The 22914-nt window shown below is 40.5% G+C and overlaps 3 protein-coding genes across 3 annotated transcripts; 2 read left to right on the plus strand and 1 right to left on the minus strand.

Annotated features, from left to right (window-relative positions):
* Positions 1-3409: 3409 nt before the first annotated feature.
* med21 (mediator complex subunit 21) lies at positions 3410-7407 on the minus strand. The gene is made up of 4 exons (XM_044107935.1): positions 7296-7407; positions 6802-6916; positions 6084-6184; positions 3410-4396 (listed from the first exon to the last, which is right to left on the minus strand). The coding sequence occupies exons 1-4, from the start codon at positions 7335-7337 to the stop codon at positions 4217-4219; spliced, it is 438 nt and encodes a 145-aa protein (XP_043963870.1). The 5' UTR covers positions 7338-7407; the 3' UTR covers positions 3410-4216.
* Positions 7367-11453, plus strand: fgfr1op2 (FGFR1 oncogene partner 2). Its single transcript, XM_044107933.1, has 6 exons — positions 7367-7660; positions 8471-8607; positions 9352-9469; positions 9572-9714; positions 9803-9916; positions 10741-11453. Exons 2-6 carry the CDS (start codon positions 8473-8475, stop codon positions 10876-10878), a joined length of 648 nt encoding a protein of 215 aa, XP_043963868.1. The 5' UTR covers positions 7367-7660; positions 8471-8472; the 3' UTR covers positions 10879-11453.
* A 326-nt stretch (positions 11454-11779) lies between these two features.
* Positions 11780-22073, plus strand: tm7sf3 (transmembrane 7 superfamily member 3). Its single transcript, XM_044107932.1, has 12 exons — positions 11780-12093; positions 13720-13874; positions 15561-15711; positions 15829-15949; positions 17613-17784; positions 17860-18037; positions 18117-18203; positions 19291-19371; positions 19450-19602; positions 19714-19814; positions 20574-20736; positions 20810-22073. The coding sequence occupies exons 1-12, from the start codon at positions 12027-12029 to the stop codon at positions 21061-21063; spliced, it is 1683 nt and encodes a 560-aa protein (XP_043963867.1). The 5' UTR covers positions 11780-12026; the 3' UTR covers positions 21064-22073.
* The last annotated feature ends 841 nt before the right edge of the window (positions 22074-22914 follow it).

The raw sequence follows: 22914 nt of genomic DNA on the forward strand, positions 1-22914 counted from the left end.
GTTTATTCGGCTAGCAGGCTCTCCTCTGGGCAGCTATGAAGAATATACTGTACTACCTTCAGTTGTGAGCGTTGTTACATCATTTTAGGGGCTGTGGTTTGTGCGGACCCCGGCTAAAAATAGCGAATGTGGCGTCACTCTGTTAAAGTAAAATTCATAATGAAAAAAGGGCTCCTTTTCCCCTCTTGCAGTGCTGGGAAAAAAGTATTTTACACCAAATATATCATTTCACTGTTTGCTTTGAGGATGTCTGACATCCTCAAACTATTTGATAAAATACCAGATGAAAATAATTCTTTTTTTTTTAAGTTTTGAAATAATTATTTTCACCTATGAAGCATAATAACCCAATCGAATCCTATGTGAAAAAGTAACTGTCTCCTTTGTTAAATCAGGTATTGACATTTGATTGACCCACACGTTTTTTGTTTACATTTTATTAGCCGCACCACGGCCTTATTAATGCTGGATCTGTAGAACGAAGAAATCACTTAAATAGAATATGTCTGACAACATGTGAAGTAGGCTAAAAAGGCAAAACATTGAACCTGAAGCTACAGATCCAGACGTCTGGGAAGAGTTTCAAAGACATTTTCTAAGATTTGGAACTCGAGTCAACAACAGTGAGAGTCATCAACCACAAATGGAGAAAATGTGGAACGGTTGTGAACCTTCCCACCACAGACCAGCCTACCTAAATTAAAGCAAGATTGCGTCAGCTACTCACCCAGTTAGTCAAAGCAAACAAACAAACAAAAACAAAACACCTAAAGCCCCGCGGGCCTCATTTGCTTCAGGTCAGATCTGCGTTTTTGATTTCAACAACAAACTAAAAAGAGATTTGGGAAAAAAGGACAGGCATGTGAGGCTCCTGAGGGACAGCCACTGCTGAGAAAAAGCAACACACAGGCCAAGAAAATGCCTGACAATTTCTTGGCAAATCCAAAGACTTTTGGCAAAACATTCTGTGGACTTAGCTTTGGGCTTAATTGAAAAAAACAAATAACAGTTTGGGCAGCTTTTTTTTTTCACAAAATCAATTAAATTGTAGTTGGAAGGCTTGCTTTCTGATTTTAGAATCTGTTTGATATATGAATAAAATATGAGTGACAGAGAGTATTTTTGTTCATGGCACTGCAAATGACACAGCAAATTAAGACTAGGAATTGATTATACATGTATGACTATTACCGTTGACTGTGAGGCAAAAAGTAAGGCAGTTACACCAGATGGAGGTTTTGTGTACATTAACCTGAGCAATAAAACCATAAACCATGATAAGAATCCAAGACTTTCATTATGAGAAAACCTTCTGAGAACTTTAACACTTCTGACTACAAACATGTTCGTTGTTTTAAACGACATAATAAAAATTAGGCCCTTTGGTTTAAATCAAAGTGCAAAGCAGAAAGCCAGAAGGAAACCAGCCTACTTCCTCTAAAGGTCCAATGGGAGCGCAGCCACTGTATCAGGGTTGCTTTCAATGTTTCCTTGTAAAAAAAAAAAACATCCCAAAGGTCTTTAGGGCAGACATGTACAGAGCAAAAAAAAAAAAAGAAAAAAAGATGGACCTGATTACTCCTGGGAATCACAGACAAACACAGACGTATCACTGACAACCCAGTTCTGTTGACCCAAACAAAGCCCACAGCCGTTAAGAGTGGACGTTAACATTTTCCTGTCATGAATCTCCTTATTTGGACGGCTCCTTGGCTTTTTACCGTCAGGGCTGTGTCGTCGCCGGGCAGAGGAAAGGTGGGTGTTCCCTGCCAGCATGTCTGGGTGTGGTGAGCGACAGACAAGGCTGTTTTTATGTTTCTCGTATCAATGGGGCCCACTGAGCTGTGACACGGCACCTATATTTAGATTTGGCCGGTGCGTTGTCTGGCCTGCAGCTCATGCTGCGTGAAGTTCAGGTTTAAATGGATTCAAGACGCTGAATCGACCCACAATAATCAGTGGGTCACATAAAAATGTTGTCATTAAATTTGTTGGTTTTAATAATAAAGAAATTACCAATTCCCTTCACATTTATTGATTTTTTTTATTTTATTATTATTACACATTTATTTTACCTGGAATGTCCTGCTGAGATCAACAATACCAAAGATTTGGAGGGAAAAGTTATTTTAATTCTTTGACAGTAAAGGCTTGAAAATGAGATGGATGGCTAATAGCATTATGGCATAAACAATCCCATTTCTATATCTTTTTGCTAATTGTAAAATACTCAACTGAAGGATTTATGCAAGGATATATAAAGATAATCTCAGCTAATTTAAAAAATAAATAAATAAAAATAGGAGATGGGACCAAAGACAGTTCCTTGAGGAACACCTAAAGATATTGTAAGCCTCTCAGATTAAAATAAATTAAAGCCCCGAAAAATGAAATAGTTTTGGATATAATCTCATCTGTCTACTTCTCCTTTTCTACCCTTTTCAGCAGTTTGTTTTTCTAGCTCTGCTTTGCCCCTTAAGAATTATGAAATAAAATAAGGCGCTCACTTCCCTAAAATTCTCAAGACTTTCATGATGAAAGTTTTTGTTCTACTTTCTGTAAGTCACATGAGTCGATGCCCGTGTGTATATTAAGAACCAACAACTTAGAAAAATGATGTAAATTCAGAGGACATAAAAAAAGAATTGAAACCTGCTATCCCTGCAGGGTTTTATAGATTTTAGGTCATTTTCCAGAGTTTTGACCCCAATAGTTTGGTTACAGGCGTCTTTAAACTGAAACTTTGTTGAAGTGCATTTTGATTCAAACACAGCAATTAGTTATTGGATGGAAGTTTTGTAGAATTTGTCCTTGGTTTAGGTAAATTTACCATCTCACCTGATATATCAGTTAGCTATACATTATCTTTATTTATGTAATTTTTTTTGTTCATCCATCTTCTGGTGACCAAATACTTTAATTCCATTGTTTTTTATGGATTTGATTGTACAGCCGTGACCAGACATTTACTTGCACTTGACAAAAAAAGATACGTAACCTTTCTATTCTAACAGTTTGTCACAAACTTTTTTTCCTAATTTAGGTCAATGTGTATTTTCAGATGTAATGGTTAAGAGCCAAAATGAAATGGTTTCTATTATATTTGCTAGATTGTGCTTTGTGAAGGGCACCAGGAATTCTCCTGACAACATGATGATGATGCCACTCCTGCACATCATAGTTGAGAGGCTGTTTTCAGCCTTTCAATATTCATTTTTCTTGTAAATGCAGTGATATTTATTTATTTTTTTAAAAAGGCCTTAAAAAGCAGAGCATCATTTAAAAATTGTCTTTGTCCGCAGAGTTTCACTCCATATTATTGACGTGGCTTTTCGTCGCTGAGCGGCACGTCTTGGTATAGAACTCATTTCATTCTGGATTAATGACACTTCCACCAGCTTCAGCCGGGTTATTTACACGTTTGGTTTAATTCCGGGTTCTACTTCCTGGATGGCATGATGGCCGCCCATCCCAATGCAGCTTGAACACAACCGAACAGATGAACGTAGCACCGTTAGACTTTTGAAAATCAAACACGGATGAACCAGATTAGTGGAGCTAAACAGTTCTCTTCCTCATGTCTTGATTTTTTTCCCCCCCAATGATGTCACACACAGAAGGAGGCGTTACATTAATATATATTTACAAAAGTGCCTCCTGGTGTTCAAGTGGTGTAAATCCCCCTAAACTGCCATGATTACAACAGTGCATAATCTTAACTTTACTTATTTTGTGATGAGACATTTAACAAAAGACAAGAAAAATTATGCTTTACAGACCTGATCCAGGAAATATTTGAGATCAACTAAAATAAAGTGTAGGCTGTTAACGGAAATGCTGCTCTGTATTTTTAATCACTTATTTACAATGTAACCTTTTTCAAAGCAGACTGAAGTGTTTACATTTGTCAAAAAGCAGAATATTGTCAAAAAAACAACAACAAATGAAATGTACAGCCTGGAATCTACATATATAAGACAGAGGACGTGTTGCTATGGTGAATGTCCAAATGAAATGGAATGACTTCAACTATGAATTTCAAAATAATGCTTTTAACTTTAAACTCTATTGGAGACTCCAGTGTTGTTCATCCCAGACACACATTTGGCAGTGGAGAGATCTTCCCGTTTTTGGAAAATAAAACAATCGCCGTGTGGGAAAAAAAACAACAAAACAAAACCAAAAAAAAGTGTCCATTGGTGGCCATGGCGTGACGTCAGGACTCGGCCGGCGAAGGCTGGCTCAGCGCTCCGTTGCGTGTGCGCAGCTGCGACTGGGCGATGTCGGCCAGCGCGTTCTGGATCTTCTCCAGCAGCATGTCGCCGCGGTACACCACCTCCTCCAGACGGGCCGCCGCGTCGTGGTTCTCCTCCTCCAGCTGACGGAGGCTGGCCGCCTGGCGACAGGTGACAGAACGCAGAGTCAACCGCTGCGTCGGATTTTAATCTTCTTTCACTTAAGAGTTCTGTTATGTTTGTTTTGTATGCACTAATTGGTGAATTAATAAATAAAAAAATTTTAAAAAGTGGCAAATATACTCCAGTATTTTGGGATACGTCTGTCCTTTTGACCTGGACTTTGACTGGGCCATTTCAGCACATGATGATCCAGCTCAGTCTATTGCAGCCATGGCTGCTCTTACAATGATAAAGGGTGCTTCTTAGAGTTTGGTTTCATTAAGAGTTATCTGATTAAAGGTTTGGAATAAAGATCCATGCCACACTTTTCAGATTTCTACTGGTAAAAAAATTTGTTTTGGTTTCCTCCCATTTCACAATTATGCACTTACTTTTTTGTCAAATTGTAACATAAAATCAAATCATTATTTATATGGACATAAATTCAAGGAGGCGGCTTAAAGCATTTTGGGAAACAGCCATAACATAAATCTATATTTTACATATTAAAGCCTTTTGCTGGTATAGGCCACCATCTGGACACAAAAGCAGAGCTCCAGCATACTTACAGCATGATCCCAACTTCACTCTTTTAGCCATCTTAGTAGTCATTCCATAAATATATCATGCACACGCTCACATGACTTGCATTATTTTTACCCAGCGACCCCAGAAGGCTCAGGATCTCATGTATCCTTGCGCTTCCAGAAAAGGGAGCTGCACATTAGCAGCGAGGCTAATTCCATGTACAAGCAGCCAAAACAGAGGCTGACAAAAAGCAGCTGTACAACCAGAAAGTGGCATTATGATATACAAATTACGCAGAGAGTGATTGTTGCGCAGAGTGACCTTGTATCAAAAAGTTTACTCTGCGAGAAAAAAAAAAAAGAATTGGATTTCACTGGATCCAATTCCATAAGAATTGTTTTCTCAACTGTCTGCCAACAACTTAGATCTCAAAAGGCAGGTAGAAAAACTCAAAGTATTGATCGGATAAGAACAACAGAGCATCAGCGATACTCTGGAGAACAACAGTCAACACGGTGAACATTGACTGTATGAATACTTCTGATGCATTTTCAAAATGAAAACTTTTAGAAGAAAAACTGAAGTCTGGTTTGAATAAGAGAACAAACTATTTCCCTCCAAGATTCTGGGACTCCCTAAATGGAAACCAACCCAAATGGCTCCCTCTGCTGGCCGAAAGCTGGAAGATCCCCACAAGAAACCTTAATGGGATCCACGATTAGTTATAACAATAAACTTTGAGAAATATATATATTTTTTATGTAAAAACAATACAGTTAAAATACTCTAGATTGGTTGTTTTTTCTTTTTAATCAATCTAAATAAAATATTGTCACATACAAGTCGCTACTTTGCTTACGCTGCCATGCAGCGACGTATGCTAGGATTGGTAGTGCTAGCTACGTCTCCAGCCAAAACAGCGATGAGTAAGGTTAAATATTTTCAATTTGAAACGGGAAAAAGAAAACTACTGGGATGAAATTAGCTTACTTCATTATTTCAACATTTATAAACTAATATTTGTCATTTTAACTTTTTTTTAAAGTTTTTATTTTTCTTGCGAGTTAATCCATTTGGACATACAGACACTCGCGCTAGACCGAATGAGCAGCACGCGAACTCCTGCTTAAGGCGTTATTGTGAGCGGACTCTTCTGACCTGCAGGGCCGCCGTAGACTCCTCGCTGGGAAGAGAGTCGATCAGAACGTCCACGTCTTTGGCTGTCCTCGCTATCAGAGCTGCAAACAGTTGGGCGTATTCTGGAAAAAAGAGATCAGAGAGAGAAAAAAATCTGTAAACGTTAATGAAGTGTGCAAAAGAGCATTTTTGTTCAACACAGGCTAAACCTTTTGCAGAATCGCATTTTGGGATCATAAAGCCACAAGCCTCATTGTGGCTTTGCAATTGTTAAACACATTTGAATTTTATTAGTGTGGGGAGGCAGTGAAAGAGGAAGTCAACTCAAAATAAAAAAAATAATAAAAAAAACCCAAAATTATTTGATTATTGTATTATCCTGCGTTCAGCAGAGCCATGCCAACACCTTGTCATTCACAAAGCTGGTCCGCAGTGAAGCAAAAAGCTGGAGAAGAAGGTTTTGGATCAAAGCACATGGATGTGTTAGAATGGCCTAGTCAAAGTCCAACTGGGATCTGAAAACTTGTGTTCACAGATGTCCTCCCTCCAAACTGGTTGAATTTGAGCTACTTTGGGGGGAAATCCCCCTCCAAATATGTGAATGTGGTAGAGACATACCTCATCTTTTAGATTTGTTTATATTTGCTTTCATGAAATAAAAAGTAGAAAACCTTACTTATTTTAGCTTCATATTTAAAGCACTATTCTGTGTTAGTTTATGAACATGTACTAGGCCAACCTTCAGTGGGGTTTGCAGGCTGATCCTTGTTGATGGCCGTCTGGATGTTACTGAAAGAGGCAGGTGGAGCACATTGCTGCAGAACGCCGATGGCGTTACAGAACTGATCAGCGAGCTGCAGCAGAAACACAATCAATGCAGAAGTCGATTAGATTATCATTCAATACAGACGCTGCAGTCCACCAACGACTTAGAGCTACCTAGCTTCAACCGAATCTAAGTAGAGCATCCAATACGACATGATATTCAAATGTGCCAAGCATGTAAAGAAGACTATATTTTTCTTAGTAAATTAAATAAAAACCATATACTTGTGCATCTAGTGGTTAGCTGTGGTAGCTAGATAGCTTGAAAAGTCATGTATACTGTAGTTTTGGAGGAGTTACTACTTGCTATTACTGCTTATTTAATCAAAGCTATCAAGTTCTCGTCACATAATCACAAAAAATAATGTCCGTTTTCAACAGTTTCTTTTAAAAGAGAGTTTTGCGAACCGAATTGACCGCGTCTTGAAGTTGCGTTAGCCGATCCGCCATCTTTTCTGTCACTACAGGAAATCGGGTTCGCTCTCGCGAGGGCGTGAGCTCAAACTCTCGCGGAAGTGGACGGCGCTGTTTCGGAAGAGTTCGGTTTGCTGTGGCTGAAAGCGGCTTCTTGGCGCGTCGCAGGACTGACAGCAGAGCTAACGTGAATGTTTCTGTCTGCTTCCATTGTCGTGCGTGTTCGAAGGGAACGGAACCACAGCAGAACTTCAGCCGAGGACCAGTTTTAGCGTCTAGCTAATGACAACCACCAAACGTCAACAGGAAGTAAAGAGGCTAGCTAACACTAGCGTCTACTTGCACTTTGAGCTCTTCAGGTATGACTTTCATATTTTACATTTTTCATCATGTTTAAAATGAGCACTGAACAATAAGCAAAAACAGGGGCTGCTGTAAAATATTTTTTTTATTAATTGTTTAGTGTATCGTAATCCACTGCTAGATGGTATTAGTTTAGTTAGCATACCTAGCAACTGTCAGCTAAAGTCAGAAAATGAGGAGGTAGAGTTAAAATAAGCTAAGAACAGCATTTTTTTTATCTCTGTAAAATATGCTGACCTGTCCTGGATATTACTATAAAACAACAAGTGGAGCTTTATAAATTGAAATATTATAGCTAGATTAAAATTTGATAATAGAAATATCGATTCCAGTACCTTAATTAAAAAAAAAGTGAAACTCGTATAAACCCATTAGACACAGTGTAAAATGATTTCTGATTAGTTTAATGATTGTGGCTTACAACTAGTAACAACGCACTGTTGAGCTTGTTACAAAGTTAAAATGATCCTATGAGTTGCAACTATATTAACATCTCTCGGATAGAGAAGTAAATTAGATATAACTGTAATATTTTCATTCTATTAATTATATTTGTATGTACTGAGCTGTACCTGCACTTTTCATTGTGTTTCTAGAATCTGATTCCATCTTTCTTTATTAGATCATGTAGTTCAGAAAATTAGATACGGTTTTAGTAAACAACCTATAATGTTCCTTTTCCCAGGATAGTTTGAGTTTTGAACATCTAGATGTTCCTATTGTTAGTTATCCTAACTAATTAATTTTAGAGTGATCTCTTCGGATCTTCTCTGAATTTGTCCTGACTATGACTCGTCTCTCCTCAGGTATGAACTGTTCTTTAGAGAAGGTTCTGGCAGATGCCAAGTCCTTAGTAGAAAGACTCCGTAACCACGACAATGCCGCAGAGATGCTCATCGAACAGACAACCTCCCTCAACAAGCGGGTGGAGGCCATGAAGCAGGTAGGGCATGAGTGTGTTGCTGGCTGAGTGTGGACAGAGGTTGTAAACGCAGTTAGTGGCTGGAAGCACTTAATTCATGACGGGGTTCACTCAGAAAAGCGGCCTAACTCCATAACTTTCATTTAATATTCTCATACAGCAAGTTGGTTTTAAACTGGCTGCCACCAGGGGGCAGTGTTCTCCCAGAAAGCTGGAGCATATTTTATGTAAACGCATTCTCCAGCACAAATGGGTTTGTGAACATTGTTGTACATATGAAATGGCGAAAGAGAAAGTCATAATTTTAAAAAAGACCTGCAAAAATAGGGCTGAAACAATTGATCTTCATTAATCAATTAGGGAAATAATTGTCAACTGATTTACTAATCTAATTAACTAATCGTTAAGGGAGCTATACAAACAAACAAAAAGGCTATTTGCTGAAAAAACAACATAGTCAGAGCTGCATTTAAGCCAAAACGGTAAATGAACAGTTTTGACTAAATTTTGCAAATAAGATAAAAACCTTAAATACCTTCATCTGTACTCCTCAAGTGGCAAAGTTTCAGCTTCACCATGGTCAAGTTCACTAAAGGAATGATAAAGTATTGAATATTCTTACTTAAAAAGTTAAATGGAGTCTCTGGTGAATGTGCCTTTTTTTTTTTTCACCCTCGATTGATTGTCAGAACAATCGATTACTAAAATAATGGTTAGCTGCAGCGCTGTATGAAAAGTTGGTGATGTGTGATCTCCTGTTGCCAGTACCAGGAGGAGATCGATTCTCTTAACCAGGTTGCACGACATCGACCTCGCTCCAGTCTGGTCCTGGGAATCCAGCAGGAAAACCGTCAGATCAGGGAACTCCAACAGGAAAACAAAGGTAAAACACTTCTGGATCCACGCTCCTTCAGTCCTACAGCCGGCATCTTGTTGACTCATTCTATAAGAGACAGGACCAAGCTTGTGTCCTCTCCTCCTGCAGAGCTCCGGACGTCGTTGGAGGAGCACCAGTCTGCACTAGAGCTCATCATGACCAAATACAGGGAGCAGGTGTTCAGGCTTCTCATGGCCAGCAAGAGGGAGGACCCTACCATCGTCACCCAGCTGAAAGAGCAGCACACCACGGTCCGCACACCCGCTTAGAGCTGACCTGCTGATGAGAAACATGCATAAAATGTATGGAACATGTTGAATGTCCTTCTCCTCTTTGCAGGCAATGCAGGCGCACATAGACAAAATAAACGAGATGGCCTCGGTGATGAGGAAGGCGATAGAGGTGGACGAGGGCCGGGTTTGTGAAGACGAGGAGAGGATTAAACAGCTGGAGGTAACGCCGGACACTTTCAGAAAGAATTAGTTTTACAAGTATTTTATACCAGAGTGACTCCTTAACTCTGGTGCAAAATAAATGAACTTAAAATGTCTTAAGTTCATTTTCAAAGATGTAAATATGCTAATCGCAGGTCTTAAATGTTGTTGCAGCATCGTTCGATCCTTAATGTTGTTTGTTTGTTTGTTTACTTGGTTTTTTTTGCCGGACTTTTCAGTCAAGTGAAAGTTTGAGTCTCATGCAGATGTCTTTATTACTTTATGAGACTGGAGGCTGTTGGTAACTACCTGCTAATTTACTTGTGCTAGCTAGCTAGTTTTTTTTTTATGTCCCAAATAATATAATATAAGTACAGTATAAGTAACATGTTGTTCTCTAATGGATCAACACTTGTAATACATAATTACACAATAAATACATGTATGTATCATTTTTGATGATTTACTGGTGCACATCTACACCAGATGGTTCAACCTAAGTTATCAGATTTCTGTCTCTTTCTGTTGGACTGGGCTCTATGTTCTGCTTTCTGTCAGATAATACTGAATGAAAAGGTACATTAAGCTGAGGTCATGAGGTCAATAATCCAAAGTACACCAGCAAATTCATCTCCCAAGTGGCACAAAAGAATAAAAGATGATTTTTTTTTATGGTTTAATCCAGTCAGACAGGAAGATTTTTAAGCACAAAAAGCATTTTCAAGGTCGTATATATATGGAGTTAAACCTCACTAACAACATGTTAGTGAGGTTTAACTCCAGTCTTTAACTAGACCATTAGTAGTTCTCACACACACAACCAACTGTGTTTGTGTGTTCCAGCTAGAGAACAGCGGACTCCGAGAGCTGCTGGGAATCAGTCGTGAGGCTTTCCTTGTCCTAAAGAGAGAAGAGGCCTCGGACAACACGTCGCTATCTCCGCTGCTGACCAGCGCCGACGTCAGCCTGCGGAAGAGCTAGAGCCCCGCCCCTTTACGGGCCGCCGCCGCCGTTTCACCCACAGACTCCTCAAGGCGAAGCCTCCTGCCGCATGTCGCCACCAGAGCCCCGTCTCTGTCTGCTGTCGCTGTAATGTTTTGCTTTCTTGTGTCAGTGTGGAGCCTGCGTCGTTTTAAAGTATGAATGAGTGAAAGAGTGATATAAATAAATGCACAGTGGTCAAACCGTGTGAGGCCATGTTGATTTAATGTAACATCTAAACAATCATAGCACGTATTCCCATGTTTCTGCCTCTGTTTTGGTTGTGTGTGTGTGTGTATATGCAACTTCTTACTTTCACAACTCCTGTTATTGTTGCCAACGGATTTAAGGGCAGGAAGCGAAACTTTATCTGCTCAAAACACTGCCACGAGTAGGAGCAGAAGTTCTCAGGTTCTTTTATTTATGAGGGGGAAAAAAACAATAAAACTACAATGTAAATATTAGCCTTTTACAGCTACAAAATAAATTAGCTTAAAAATAAGATGAGTTACTTGAAACATGTTTATTTACAGTTCTTTGCATTGCTTGTTTTACAAATAAAAATCTGAGAAGTATGGTGTGAATTTACTCTGATACCTCCAAGTGAAATTTGGTCCGTCTAGCTGCTTCCAAAATGTTGAAAGGTCTAGTCAAAGTTCAAGAGAGAATATCGGACATGAACGTTTTGATCCCGTTAATTATTTTATGGCCTTTTCTCTTAAGTTGTATTAGTTTTTGTTATTGTTAAATTATGATCTATTTAAAAAAAAAGAAATAAAAAGGCGTACGAAAAAATATATACATACGTGTATATATACATAGAACTAATCAAATTTGTTTAAAAAATTAAAAGTAACAAAATAATAGTCATTTAATATTGAAGTTCAAGTTAACTCGAAGTATCGCGGGATTAGAGGCGAGACTTCCAAGCCAGAAGGAGCCCGTTGTTGAACCAGCAGAGCGGCAGGGAGCGGAGTGAGGGAAACAAGTCGGGGTTTGTTACAGGGAGCAGACCTCAGCTGTCCACTATGTCACTATCCCGGTTGGTGGGACGAAAACACGGACGAGTTCGCGGTTTCCGGTGATTTTTCAACCGCCGGCAGGTTGAAGAGGTTTTTATTTTTGTCGGGTAGGTAAACCGGAGGGAAATGTCTCACTGGATGTGGAGTCCGCTGCTGCTCTTCTTCGTGTGTGAAGTACAAGCTCAAGTAGAAAGTGAGTACAGTCACGGCTACGGCGTGTTAGTGTGTACTTCCTTTTTTTTTTATATAAATCTTTTCATAAATCATTTTATCTGTATAACATTTCTGAATTCATTGCGGGTTTGTCTGTTAAACTTGCAGGACAAGTAATTCCGCTCGTGCAGAAAAGTAGCTGTAGCTTAGCTAGCTAAAAAAACGACATATTTAGTCCACTAACCTCACTATAAGAAATAGGTAGATGAAAAGTTAATTCTTAAAGTGGCACGTGCCTGATGTCAGTGGAATAAACATGAAGGAAAGTCAATAAAATGCAGCAAACCACAGTCTGGGTAAAGTAGTTTTAAGTTCAGATAATTGCACTTATAAGGAATTTACAGGCAACAGCAGGTGAAAACATTAGGTTTTACTTTGTTAAACTAGATGTTTTACGTAATAACATTTTTAAAAGTCAAGTTACTCGATCATGTAAAGAGATGTTGGCATTGAGATTGGGTTCCCTTCAGCTCATTCCTTCCAAACTGGCTGAGGAATGAAAACATCCATAGTTAACTGATTAGTCTTCCTGATTTGTGGGGGAAAAACATCTTGGGAGGCAATGAAAGCAGATTATCAGATGATGCACTTAATTAATCCTGGTATATCTGAGGCTTGGCCTGACAAAAATATATTTGTACTCATTATCAAAGAAAATCTTCCATCAGATCTTGCCCATTAGCTGCAGTGGAGATTAAAGAGAGCATTCAGACTTGCACAGACTGAACGGATTTTTTATTTATTTTTTATTTTTTGGGAAATTGTCAAAGATCCACGACTATCAAAGAGAAGAAATGTGAACATCTTGTAGCACATGACATAAGAAGTAATTTTGAATTAAAAAACAACAGCAGCAGCATTTGAAAAGTCAAAATTAAGACAACCTCTTTAATAGAACTGCTCTATGAAAATCAGTAGTGAAGAATTCAGGTTTATGTCGACTAATCACAATTTCAATGTTGTATTTTTAGTCCGTTTTCAACCAAATTTTTGCTTGGCTATTGGACAGGTCTGTCATTATAACAAATTTTGTCCCAGAACGTATTTTTGATAAACAATTATACAGTCATTTTGTGACCATTTTTAACAAATAAATAATAATAATTAATGCGAGTATACCCACTCAAACATTTAAAAAAAAAACTTTAATTTCTAAAGAACATTGGAACTGGAAAACATTCAACCATAAAAAATAAAAGCAAATAAAGCAACAATAATTAAAATGGATTATGAAGTCTTGGTAATCAAAATTGCAACAAAAACAATAAAACAGGTAGTGCAAGCTAACAGTTGGTACATGTGTCCAAGTTTTGCAGTGTTTCACAAAACTTTCCTCGATATTGCGCTCATTTTAATTTATTATCCCATTAATTGATTTATTGATAATTGTGACCGGCTTATTGCTGAGCCCTTCAAAAACCCTTCCTTAATCCAAGAGGGAAATTAAATGTTTACTCATACTGTTCATGTTGTTGATGCTAACGAGCGTGGCCAAAAGCCATCTCCTCTAGCAGCCTGTGTCGTAGCGCAGCAGTAGAAGACTCTGACTGAAGCTAATGATTCCTGGACGTCCATGTGACCATCTGGGTCGTTTTTGTGTCCTCAGACCGCGTGACGTTCCTGCCGGGGGCGTTCCAGAACGTGAACGTCTCTCTGAACGAGACGGTGGAGGCCGTGGTGACCCGGATCCCTCCGGACGTGGCCTTCATCACGCTGCAGTTCCACACGCTGCACCGCAACGCCACGCTCTCCTACACCAGGGTGAGAGGAACAGGGATTACTTTCATGCATCCGCTCACTGCAGTGAAACGCGAGGAAATGGGATTTACTTACCAGATAAATGACGGACTGTTTGTGGCAGAAGCTTCATTTCCTTTAATGTTCCTGTGATTTCAGGTGTAGGTTCAGTGAACCGGGCGAGTTAAATCAGCAAAACAAGTGCGTTTTTAATTTCTCCCGCTAATGCACGGGGTCACAGGGTGCGCTTAAAACGTTCTGCCGCCACGGAATGAATGAATGAGGCTTTGTGAGGCGGGTCGGCTGACCCTCTGAGAGAAGGCCCAGTCAGCTGATGTACAGTCCTCAGGTCATGAGCAGCAGACGCAACGACTTCCAGGAGCGGGATGGGGGTAATAAATCTTTTGGCCGGGGTCCCAGGAGTTTCAGAGGGGGAAAAAAATCTCCCCGAGGGGTCAAGGTGGCACTTGCAGGTCAGGGAATGTTCTCTGATTATTCTGGGAGAAAACTAATCTGTGATTAATTGCCTGCTTCAGACAGATGAAAGGAAAACAGATCCAAGTCTGCTAAACTGGTCCAAATAAAAGGGGATGTAGAGTTTTCAGCAACAACGCAAAGTCATTCTAAAGATTTTAACTTCTTGTTTATGATATCTTTAATTAGTTCCCCTTTTTTTCCTTGCTTTGCTCCGATGACTTTCACGATTTTTTTGGTTGTGTCTACACCTTTCACAATAACAACTATTGCTGGACAACTTATAATTTTAAAGTAATGTAATAATAATGCAAGAACACATTCTGGAAGACCAACAAATTTAAAATTCTAATGAATATTTAACAGTGGAACTGGGGCACAGTTAAAATATCCAAAATAAATAAAGAAAACAGAAACAACAAATGAAATTAATCATGATGTCTCTGTAAACAAAATAGTTCTTCAAAGTAAGCTCTAATTGAGACCTAAGCATCAGACTGAAGACTTTAGTCATCCAGTGTTTGGTTGGCAGAGGAGAACAATAAATCATGCAAATGGAAATGATGAATCTCAGAAATCGTCTCCGAATCGAATTGTGACCCTGAACATTGGAATCAAATAAGAGCAATCTGAAGGCGACACATAAAAACCTGATCCGTTATTGATTATTGAGTATTTCCTACAGATGGAGCCTCTGCGCTGGATCTGCAGTAGACTGTTGTTGTTGCTGGAGTTACAATGAAGCTGTGATGGAGAGGAACAACAACAAGCCCGTTTTTGTTGAGCAGTTAAATGTTGACTGGTTTCTTTGTGGTCCGACAACACGGAGCCAGACTTGTCCGCAGTTACTGCTCTGGTGAAAATTGCAGTTTAAAAATCTCCTGATTGGGATACAGTTGTGATGGAAAACATTTCTGTAGGGTAAATAACTTCGGTACCCTTTAATTAAAGTTATATTTTGATTAATGAAGAAATAACCAACCCTCTTCAGTGTGGAAGTTTAAAGCAGACTCAAACTCATTTGTTTTCAGTTCCAACAAGATGGAGGTTTTTTGTGTTTTTTTTTGTTTGTTTTTTTATACACAGTGTTTAGTCTGTTTAAAACAAACTCTTGTCCATAAGTTTAAATTTACCTTCAGCCTAACTGCTGCTAACTCTGCTTTTTTTCTTTAACGAGGCTGATTAGTGCGTCCAAATAGAATGGATAAATGCCTGAGCTTGCCGTCTGTGTTCCAGACCCCAGATGAAGGTCTTTTCCTGTCGGCCGTGGACTCTGGGCTCCTCTCGGCTCTGCAGCCGGCCCAAACCCTGCTCTTCTTGTTCCTGTCTTCTCCCGACGAGGAACCCGTCTCTGGGACCGGAGTCATCCTCTCTTACTCAAGCGCTGGTAAGGAGAGCAGGAAGTTGTGCACTCTCAGTCACGAAACGCCTTTCTGCAAAATCTCTCACCACAAACCGAGAAGCATACTATCTGTTTAGTTTTTGCACTGGTTGTACTTTCCAGCGCCGGTCCCTGGAGCCTGCAGCATGGAGTCCAGCCTGGACGTGGATCCCAACGTCTACATCAGCTACAACCTGTACGAGACCACCGTCCGCTTCGGCCCCGCTAATTTAGGATACGAGAGGTGAGCCGGAGAGAGTTTGCTTCACTTCCTGTTTAGCCACTCTGGTTGCAGGCTTCAACAGTTCTGCAAACACGCAAAGCAGATCTGTGGTTTTTTTTGTCATGAATATTTCTGAGTATTAAACCTCGATGACTAATCACTAGGAAACATTTCCAATGGTTTGTGGACTGGACCGCTACATTAGAACAAAACTCTGTTTTGTTTAGTTTTTTTCTGTCGACTTGCAATGTCACTGAGGTTTTTACCAAGCAGCTATATTAGAAACTACTTATCTGATTAGTTTTTAGAGAAGACAGGAAGTCAGTTTTGATTTAGATCAACATTTACACTGCAAAAACCAAACTCTTACTAAGTGTTTTTGGCTGAGTTTCTACTTCAGAAGTACAATTGAAAAAAGAGAAAACTAACTTTTCTGCATGAAATAAGAGCTTGTTTTGAATGAATAATTTCTTAGTTCTACTAGAACATTTTCACTAATAACATGAGGAAAATTTCTTGCTATGAATTAAATAATCTACCTGTGGAACTTTATTAATATGAAGGAAATATTTACTAAAAACAAGTTCCTATATATTGTTGAAGAGTTACTTGTAAGTTAGTTTTCTCTTACTTCAAATATACTAAGACATTTGCAGAACATACTAGACCAAAAGCATTTGGTGAGATTTAATGTTTCTGCATTGCAACTCGTCACAAAGATTTAAAAAGCTGCAGAAATGTTGTGATCCCTCCACACGTTGGTGGCAGGAGCTCGTTTGACTGTCGGTTTGTGACGTTCAGACGTCCTACTGGTGCAGGAACCAAAGTAGAGCAGACTGACACATACCAGCTGTTTATCAAGGCTTCCACCGCGTTTGTGTCCCGCCCTGACCAATGAAGTGGAAACCCACCAGTCAGTGTCTGTTCTCTCTGCACATGGTGCACCAACATCAATTCAACTGCACTGTTTACTGTGGGGAATGAGATCCACAATCATTCTCATGTGACAGAGGTGTATGTAATGTTTACTGTTTGCATATGAGGTGGCAGTCGAATCAAAATGTGGTCGAGCTCAGGCTTCTCTAATGCATTTGATTAGATCAGAGAAAGCCAAACAAAACTGTAAAGTTGTGTTAATTTGCTTATTAGTCTAAATCAGAGAAGCGTTTGTATTTTGAATAATTGTTTGATATTTTTTTTATTTAGGAAAATGCCAGGCAGCTAAACTAACCTAATTATGGTCATTTAAGTTACGGATTCTTATGCACAATTCTATTTTTGAGTAATGTGGATCTCTATTCTACAAATAACAGAGAAAGGAGAATAAGGTGTAGAGTTTCATTAGACTGTGACAAGTGCAGCACAAAGCACAGGCCGCCCCGCCCTGCTCTTCTCCTATCAATCACATCCCAGATGATTTGCTCTTGACTCACACTGCGGTTACAACAAGCGACAAAGTGGAGCTGGAAGATATGAAATGAAAGATTAAAACACAAACAAAGTGTAGTGCTGACTCAAGTTATGCTCTAAAAACTAAATCAGTGAAATTTTACTAACTTGCTATGAATATGTCTAATATGTCGAGTTTAGATTCGACTTAAGCTTAGTCAAGTCGAGTTGGGTGTTTTTTTTTATTTTAGGTAGATATTAGTTCTTTCTTTGTTTGTTTTTTTTCCTTTGTCAGAGGTCAAACCCCGGCAGCCTGCGACACGTCGACAGCAAGCGACACGCGGTGGCGCCTGGAGTACGACGTCTACCAGTACTTCCTGCCCGAGAGCGACCTATCAGAGAGCAGCCTGTTCAGGGGCCTCCAGGCTGTCGCCGACGCCCGAGGCATGGCGGCGAGCGGCAGACTGGTGAGAACCAAAACATGACGAGTAAACTATACGTTTAGCGACGCATCGATGAACGACCGGCTCGTCTCCTGTTAGGTGGTGACGCTGAGGTCGACGGACAAGACGGCCATGGCGTTCAGCTCCATCCCCGGTCAGGGCGTCATCTACTCCGTCATCGTCAGAGACCCCGTGTTGAACACCTCCGCCTCCTACGTTCCTGCCCACACCTACGCCTGCAGCTTCACCTCCACTCTGGACGGCTGTCACACGCTCGGTTAGCATCTGTCGTAGCCGCTGGTGAAAAATCAACGTTTTAAAGAATTTATTTTAAGTTGGGTGTGAACGTGTTGCAGGAAAAATATCGACAAAAGTCTTCTTCACCATCGCTGGCCTGGCAGGCTTGTTTGTCTGCTTTTTCGGCCATCGATTCTTCAAATGTGGTGAGTCGGCACACAAACAGATGTATTCTTGTCTTTTGGTGATGTAGAACCTGCTTTGTGATACTTAAAATGGGAATCCCTTAATAAAACTACTTTTGAGATCTAACAAACGGGCACCTTAACTAGGGATTTATGAGCGTTCTGCTGAGTCTACTTGGTTACATCTCCAATTCAAACTGTATTTTTGCAAAGTCTTATTCAGGGTTTGTATTGGTGCTTGTTTGGAAAGTTCTTGATCTCTGCAGAAAGTCTTGGAAAGTGCTTGATATCCAAACTGAACAGTTTTGTAATAAATTGCAATCAGACGTTGGATTAAAACCCTACGTTTGGAAAACGTGTACAGCTGAAACCAGATTTTTACGTACACCTAATTAAAGACATGCAATTTTTTTCCCTCACATTTAAGTTAGATTGAAGTAAGTTTACCTTTAGGTTAGTTAGAATTACCAAAGTAATTTTATGTGACATAAAGCTATATTTTAGTTTGCTGGATCCCTGCTGTAGAATGTGGAATAATGCCACAACACATTAATAACAATAATAAATGATGTCATGCGGTACTGATTGTAAATGCTTGAAAAGTACTTGAATTTTACTGTGTAAAGTGAACCCTGCTAATCTTAGCATTCAGTGAAGGAGTTGCACAAAACACAGAAGTGAATGGAAACCGCTAGAAGTCTTACTTCTCAGTTCATAGTTAGTTTTTTGGTTTAGGAGTTAATTCTCAATGCTTCATGCCTCTCCATCAAGTCCACCTAATGCTACACAGTGATTGGAAAGGAAGTGTAATTATTATGGGGGAACACAGATGTTTTGTATCAGCAGAGGGCTCACGCTTATAAAACACTTCTGTAAAATGAGCCATTTTTTAAACTGAGAAACTTTATGCTCACAAACAACATCTGTGGTTTCTCATACTACCTGGCCATTCATGTATGTTTCAGGAAAATGTTTTAAAATAACTTACTAGCTATGAAAAACAATAGAAAGACTTGGAATATGATGAAGGTAACACTTTAGGAAGCTAATGTGAGTCAATCTACTTCCTGTATGGGTTAATTTGTCCTTCTCTCTTCCTGTGGTTCAGAGCTGTTCTGCATGGGATTCAGCTTCGCTGCGTTTTTCTTCTTCGTTCTCATCACAAGGACCACGCAGCTGGACTATGACAGTAAGACCCTCCTCCCAATCCTACTCACAGTGTGTCAACAAGTTGGGATTTATTTATTTATTTATTCTTTACTCCCAGTCCGGCTGACCGTGTCCGCTGTGGTGGGTGTGGTGGGCGGCGTCGTCCTGGTGATGAGCTGGTGGCGCTTCGGCTCCGTCATGGCCTGCGTGGTCGTGGTCGGCCTGATGCTGGGCTTCCTCGTTGCTGCCACCGTCCTCTTCACCCCGCTGGGTACGTTCCGCCTCTCTCTCTGTGTCACAGCGCGGCCGTTCCTTCTTGTTGTTGGTTTTTTTTCTCGTCTTGTTTTGATTTTTAAATCTGCGCGTTTCCGTTTGAACACAGGAGACCTCGAAGTGTTCAGGAACTCGGACGTGGTTTTCTGGGTGACGTTCTGCTGCATCATGGTCACACTACCTCTTCTCTTTGTGCGGTGGCCCAGAGAGGTAACACATTTCACACTCTGGTTATCTGACAGCACCTTCATCCGGTGAATGTTGCCTAGTTACCACAGACACTGCAGCAAAACATTTCATTCAGGTTTCCTGTGGCAGATGGAGAAGGAAAGTGTTTTATAAATAAAAACCTGAAATGTGCAAATTATGCTAGATTTTGTTTAAGAGTATCAGAGTGAAGGGGGCTTTGTATGGATGTAAGCCACACTTTTCAGATTTTATTTCTGTAATGGAAGATGCTGTGGGAAAATGAGTTTAAATAATTATGGGTATTAGTTTATTAAATAAACATGAAGAACAACATTATGAAAGTTATAGCGTGTGAATACTTTTGCAAGCCAATGTTTTTCTTTACTGATAACTTTATTTATTAGTTTAGTAGATCAAAGTGGACGGATTGGTTTGTTTTTAAGCTGTGAGTTAACTAAACAAATTGGTGCCATGCTGCCACCTGCTGGTAGTTTTGCTGCTACTGCAAGTCGGTGTAAAAAGGATCAGATTATCAGTATGTACCGCTGGTGCCCCCTGGTGGGCAAACAATCCAAACTGAATGTCCATGAAGTTTATTTTTGTAGCTTCTAAGTTAGATGCTTCTAGTTTCTGTTTACCAGTGAAGGCAACATGAGTCCAAATCGTAGCTCATTCTTCTCCCACCCAGATAAAGAGGAGGGTCAGAGTGGTTCACTAACCTGATTAGATGTAAAATTGGCCACCATGTTTAAGATTCTCCTCGCTTCCTGTTTGCTCCAGGGAAACATCGTGACGTGTGGCGTCGTCGGGGCGTACGCCGTGGTGCTGGCCGTCAACGCCTACATCTACACCAGCCTCTCTTACATCACGCTCAACATCCTGAAGCGTTTCCTCAACAACAACTTCAGCGCCGCCTTCACGGACACGCCGTTCCAAACCATTGGTGAGTTTTCATCGACTTGTTTCAGCACGAGCCGCAATAGGAATTTTAACCGCCTCGCCGTGTTGTCTTGCAGACTACGCCATGATCACGGTGTGGGTGGTGCTGGGCGTGTGCGGCGTGGTGCTGCAGCTGTACCGCGAGCGCTCGCGGCCCTTCTTCCCGCCCAGCCCGTACCTCATGTGGCTGCAGGAGCGCGAGCGCCGCAAGACCAACGTGCTGGACCCGAGCCACCACGTGCCCTCGCTGCCCGGGCGCCTGGCGGAGAGGGTGCGGCAGCTCATCGGGCGGAGGGAGCCGGTGGGCGAGCACACGCCGCTGCTGCTGTGACAGCCGTCGCTGCCATGCTGCCACCTGCTGGTAGTTTTGCAGAGTCGCGGCGCAGACGGACAGCACTGAATACACGCGACTGAAGATCTGCAGAAAGATCAAAAATCCTTCAACCACTACCTTTTTACTCAGCTCTTTTTTTAAAGCAACACAGATTTTTACCTGCACAATGAAACGTGGGAGCCGCCATCTTTCTTTCCTTCACTTCCTTTTGGATCAGGATCCAGAACTCTGGAGGCTTTCAAATGCTTCCTCCAATCAAGACTAAACATGTAAACAAGTCCTCCCTCTGCAGATCGCTTCATATTTTGCACACTGGATTATATTAAATTATATGATGTTATATTGTTTTGTGCTGTGATGCTGTGTTTGAAACATTACAGATTTGGTTTTATTCATTGAAATGTTTTACTATCAGACAAAGATAACATTGATGAACAAAAAGCGCTTCTCAGATCGTGACTTCAGTTATTTGCGGAAAAAAAATGATCCGAGCCCAGCTGGCCCACAGCATCTCATTTGTCAAGACTTTGACTAGGCCCAAATTATTATTTTATTCCATTTTGGAGTAACTTCGATAGGGCAGCCACTCCTAGGACTGCTTTCCTTCTTTCTCTCCAGACTGAAGGATGTTATCAAGTCCTGATCGTTTCCATCCTACTTCATGTTGCTAAGCAGGTTCTAATGAAGTTCATATTCAACAAATTTGAAAAATATTATTCATTAGGTCGTTATGTATTTCCCCAGCTTATCTGTTTGATAATAGAGGAATTTGATCTGAGATGTGCGAATGTGACAACAGTTCATCGCAGCACCTGGTTGCCATGGCGTTTCTCAGGGGTTTTGACACAGCTTTTAGACCGATGAGTACTGATGACACATGATTAGATTTCTGAAGCAATTGAATGTTTCAGGGTTTGTTTGTTTTGTTCAGACAAGCCAACATGTTTGTAAGATTAACCTATTTGAATTTTAATGTATTGATATTTAATAAAATGCCTTCAATGTTATTTGGACAGATTCTGCCATAATGTGATTTCACTGCACTGCCTAATAATACAGGGGTCGCCACTAATTGTGGCTGTTGCTCACTTTGTGTTCTGCTCCCTTACTCATGCATGTGCCTTCAGCTTTTAATAAAGGGGTGTTTTCCCTTCAAACTAATTTTCCCACTAAGGTTCACTTTTAAAGGTTTGCCCAAGAGCACTTTATGAAAAATATAATATAATTCATCCTTTGCTTTCTAGCACTTCAGGAAAACTCCAGAGCATAATGCTGCCAACACCATGCTTAACAGTGGGTATGGTGTTGCCAAAAATGTAATTTGAAATCAGGATTTTAGCCTTTTTCCTATTTAAAGCTGTGTTCACACTGCAGACTGAAATGACCCAATTCCAATATCTTGTCAAATCGGTTTTGTTTTTTGTGCCGGGGCCGTTCACATTGCCACACATATGCGACCTGTACGTGTTCTGCAGGCTGAACAGGTGAAGGACCTGAAAGTGTCCCGCATGCGCGGTAGAGGGCGCAATAGCGTCAGGGTTCTCAGTGTTCTGCCAACCACCATAAAAAGAAGTGCTCCGTGTTTAAGGAAGTGAACAGAGGCTTACATATTCGAAATTGTAGCATATCGAATTAATTCTCATTTTAGTCCGTCGTGGTTGTTATACGTCCCGCTTGCGCGTATCAGGGCGCAGAATAGTGAGATTTGTCCGGTATCAGTGACGTTCAGTTCGGATGAAGAGGTCGCATTTAAACCGGATACCCAAGTAGCCTGGGTCGCATTCGAAAAGAATCCGACCTGTGCTGTTCAGACTGTCATGAAGTGATCAGATACAGGGCGCATTAGGT

Source organism: Gambusia affinis, linkage group LG23 (assembly GCF_019740435.1).
Source record: "Gambusia affinis linkage group LG23, SWU_Gaff_1.0, whole genome shotgun sequence".
NCBI classification, from domain to species: Eukaryota; Metazoa; Chordata; class Actinopteri; order Cyprinodontiformes; family Poeciliidae; genus Gambusia; species Gambusia affinis.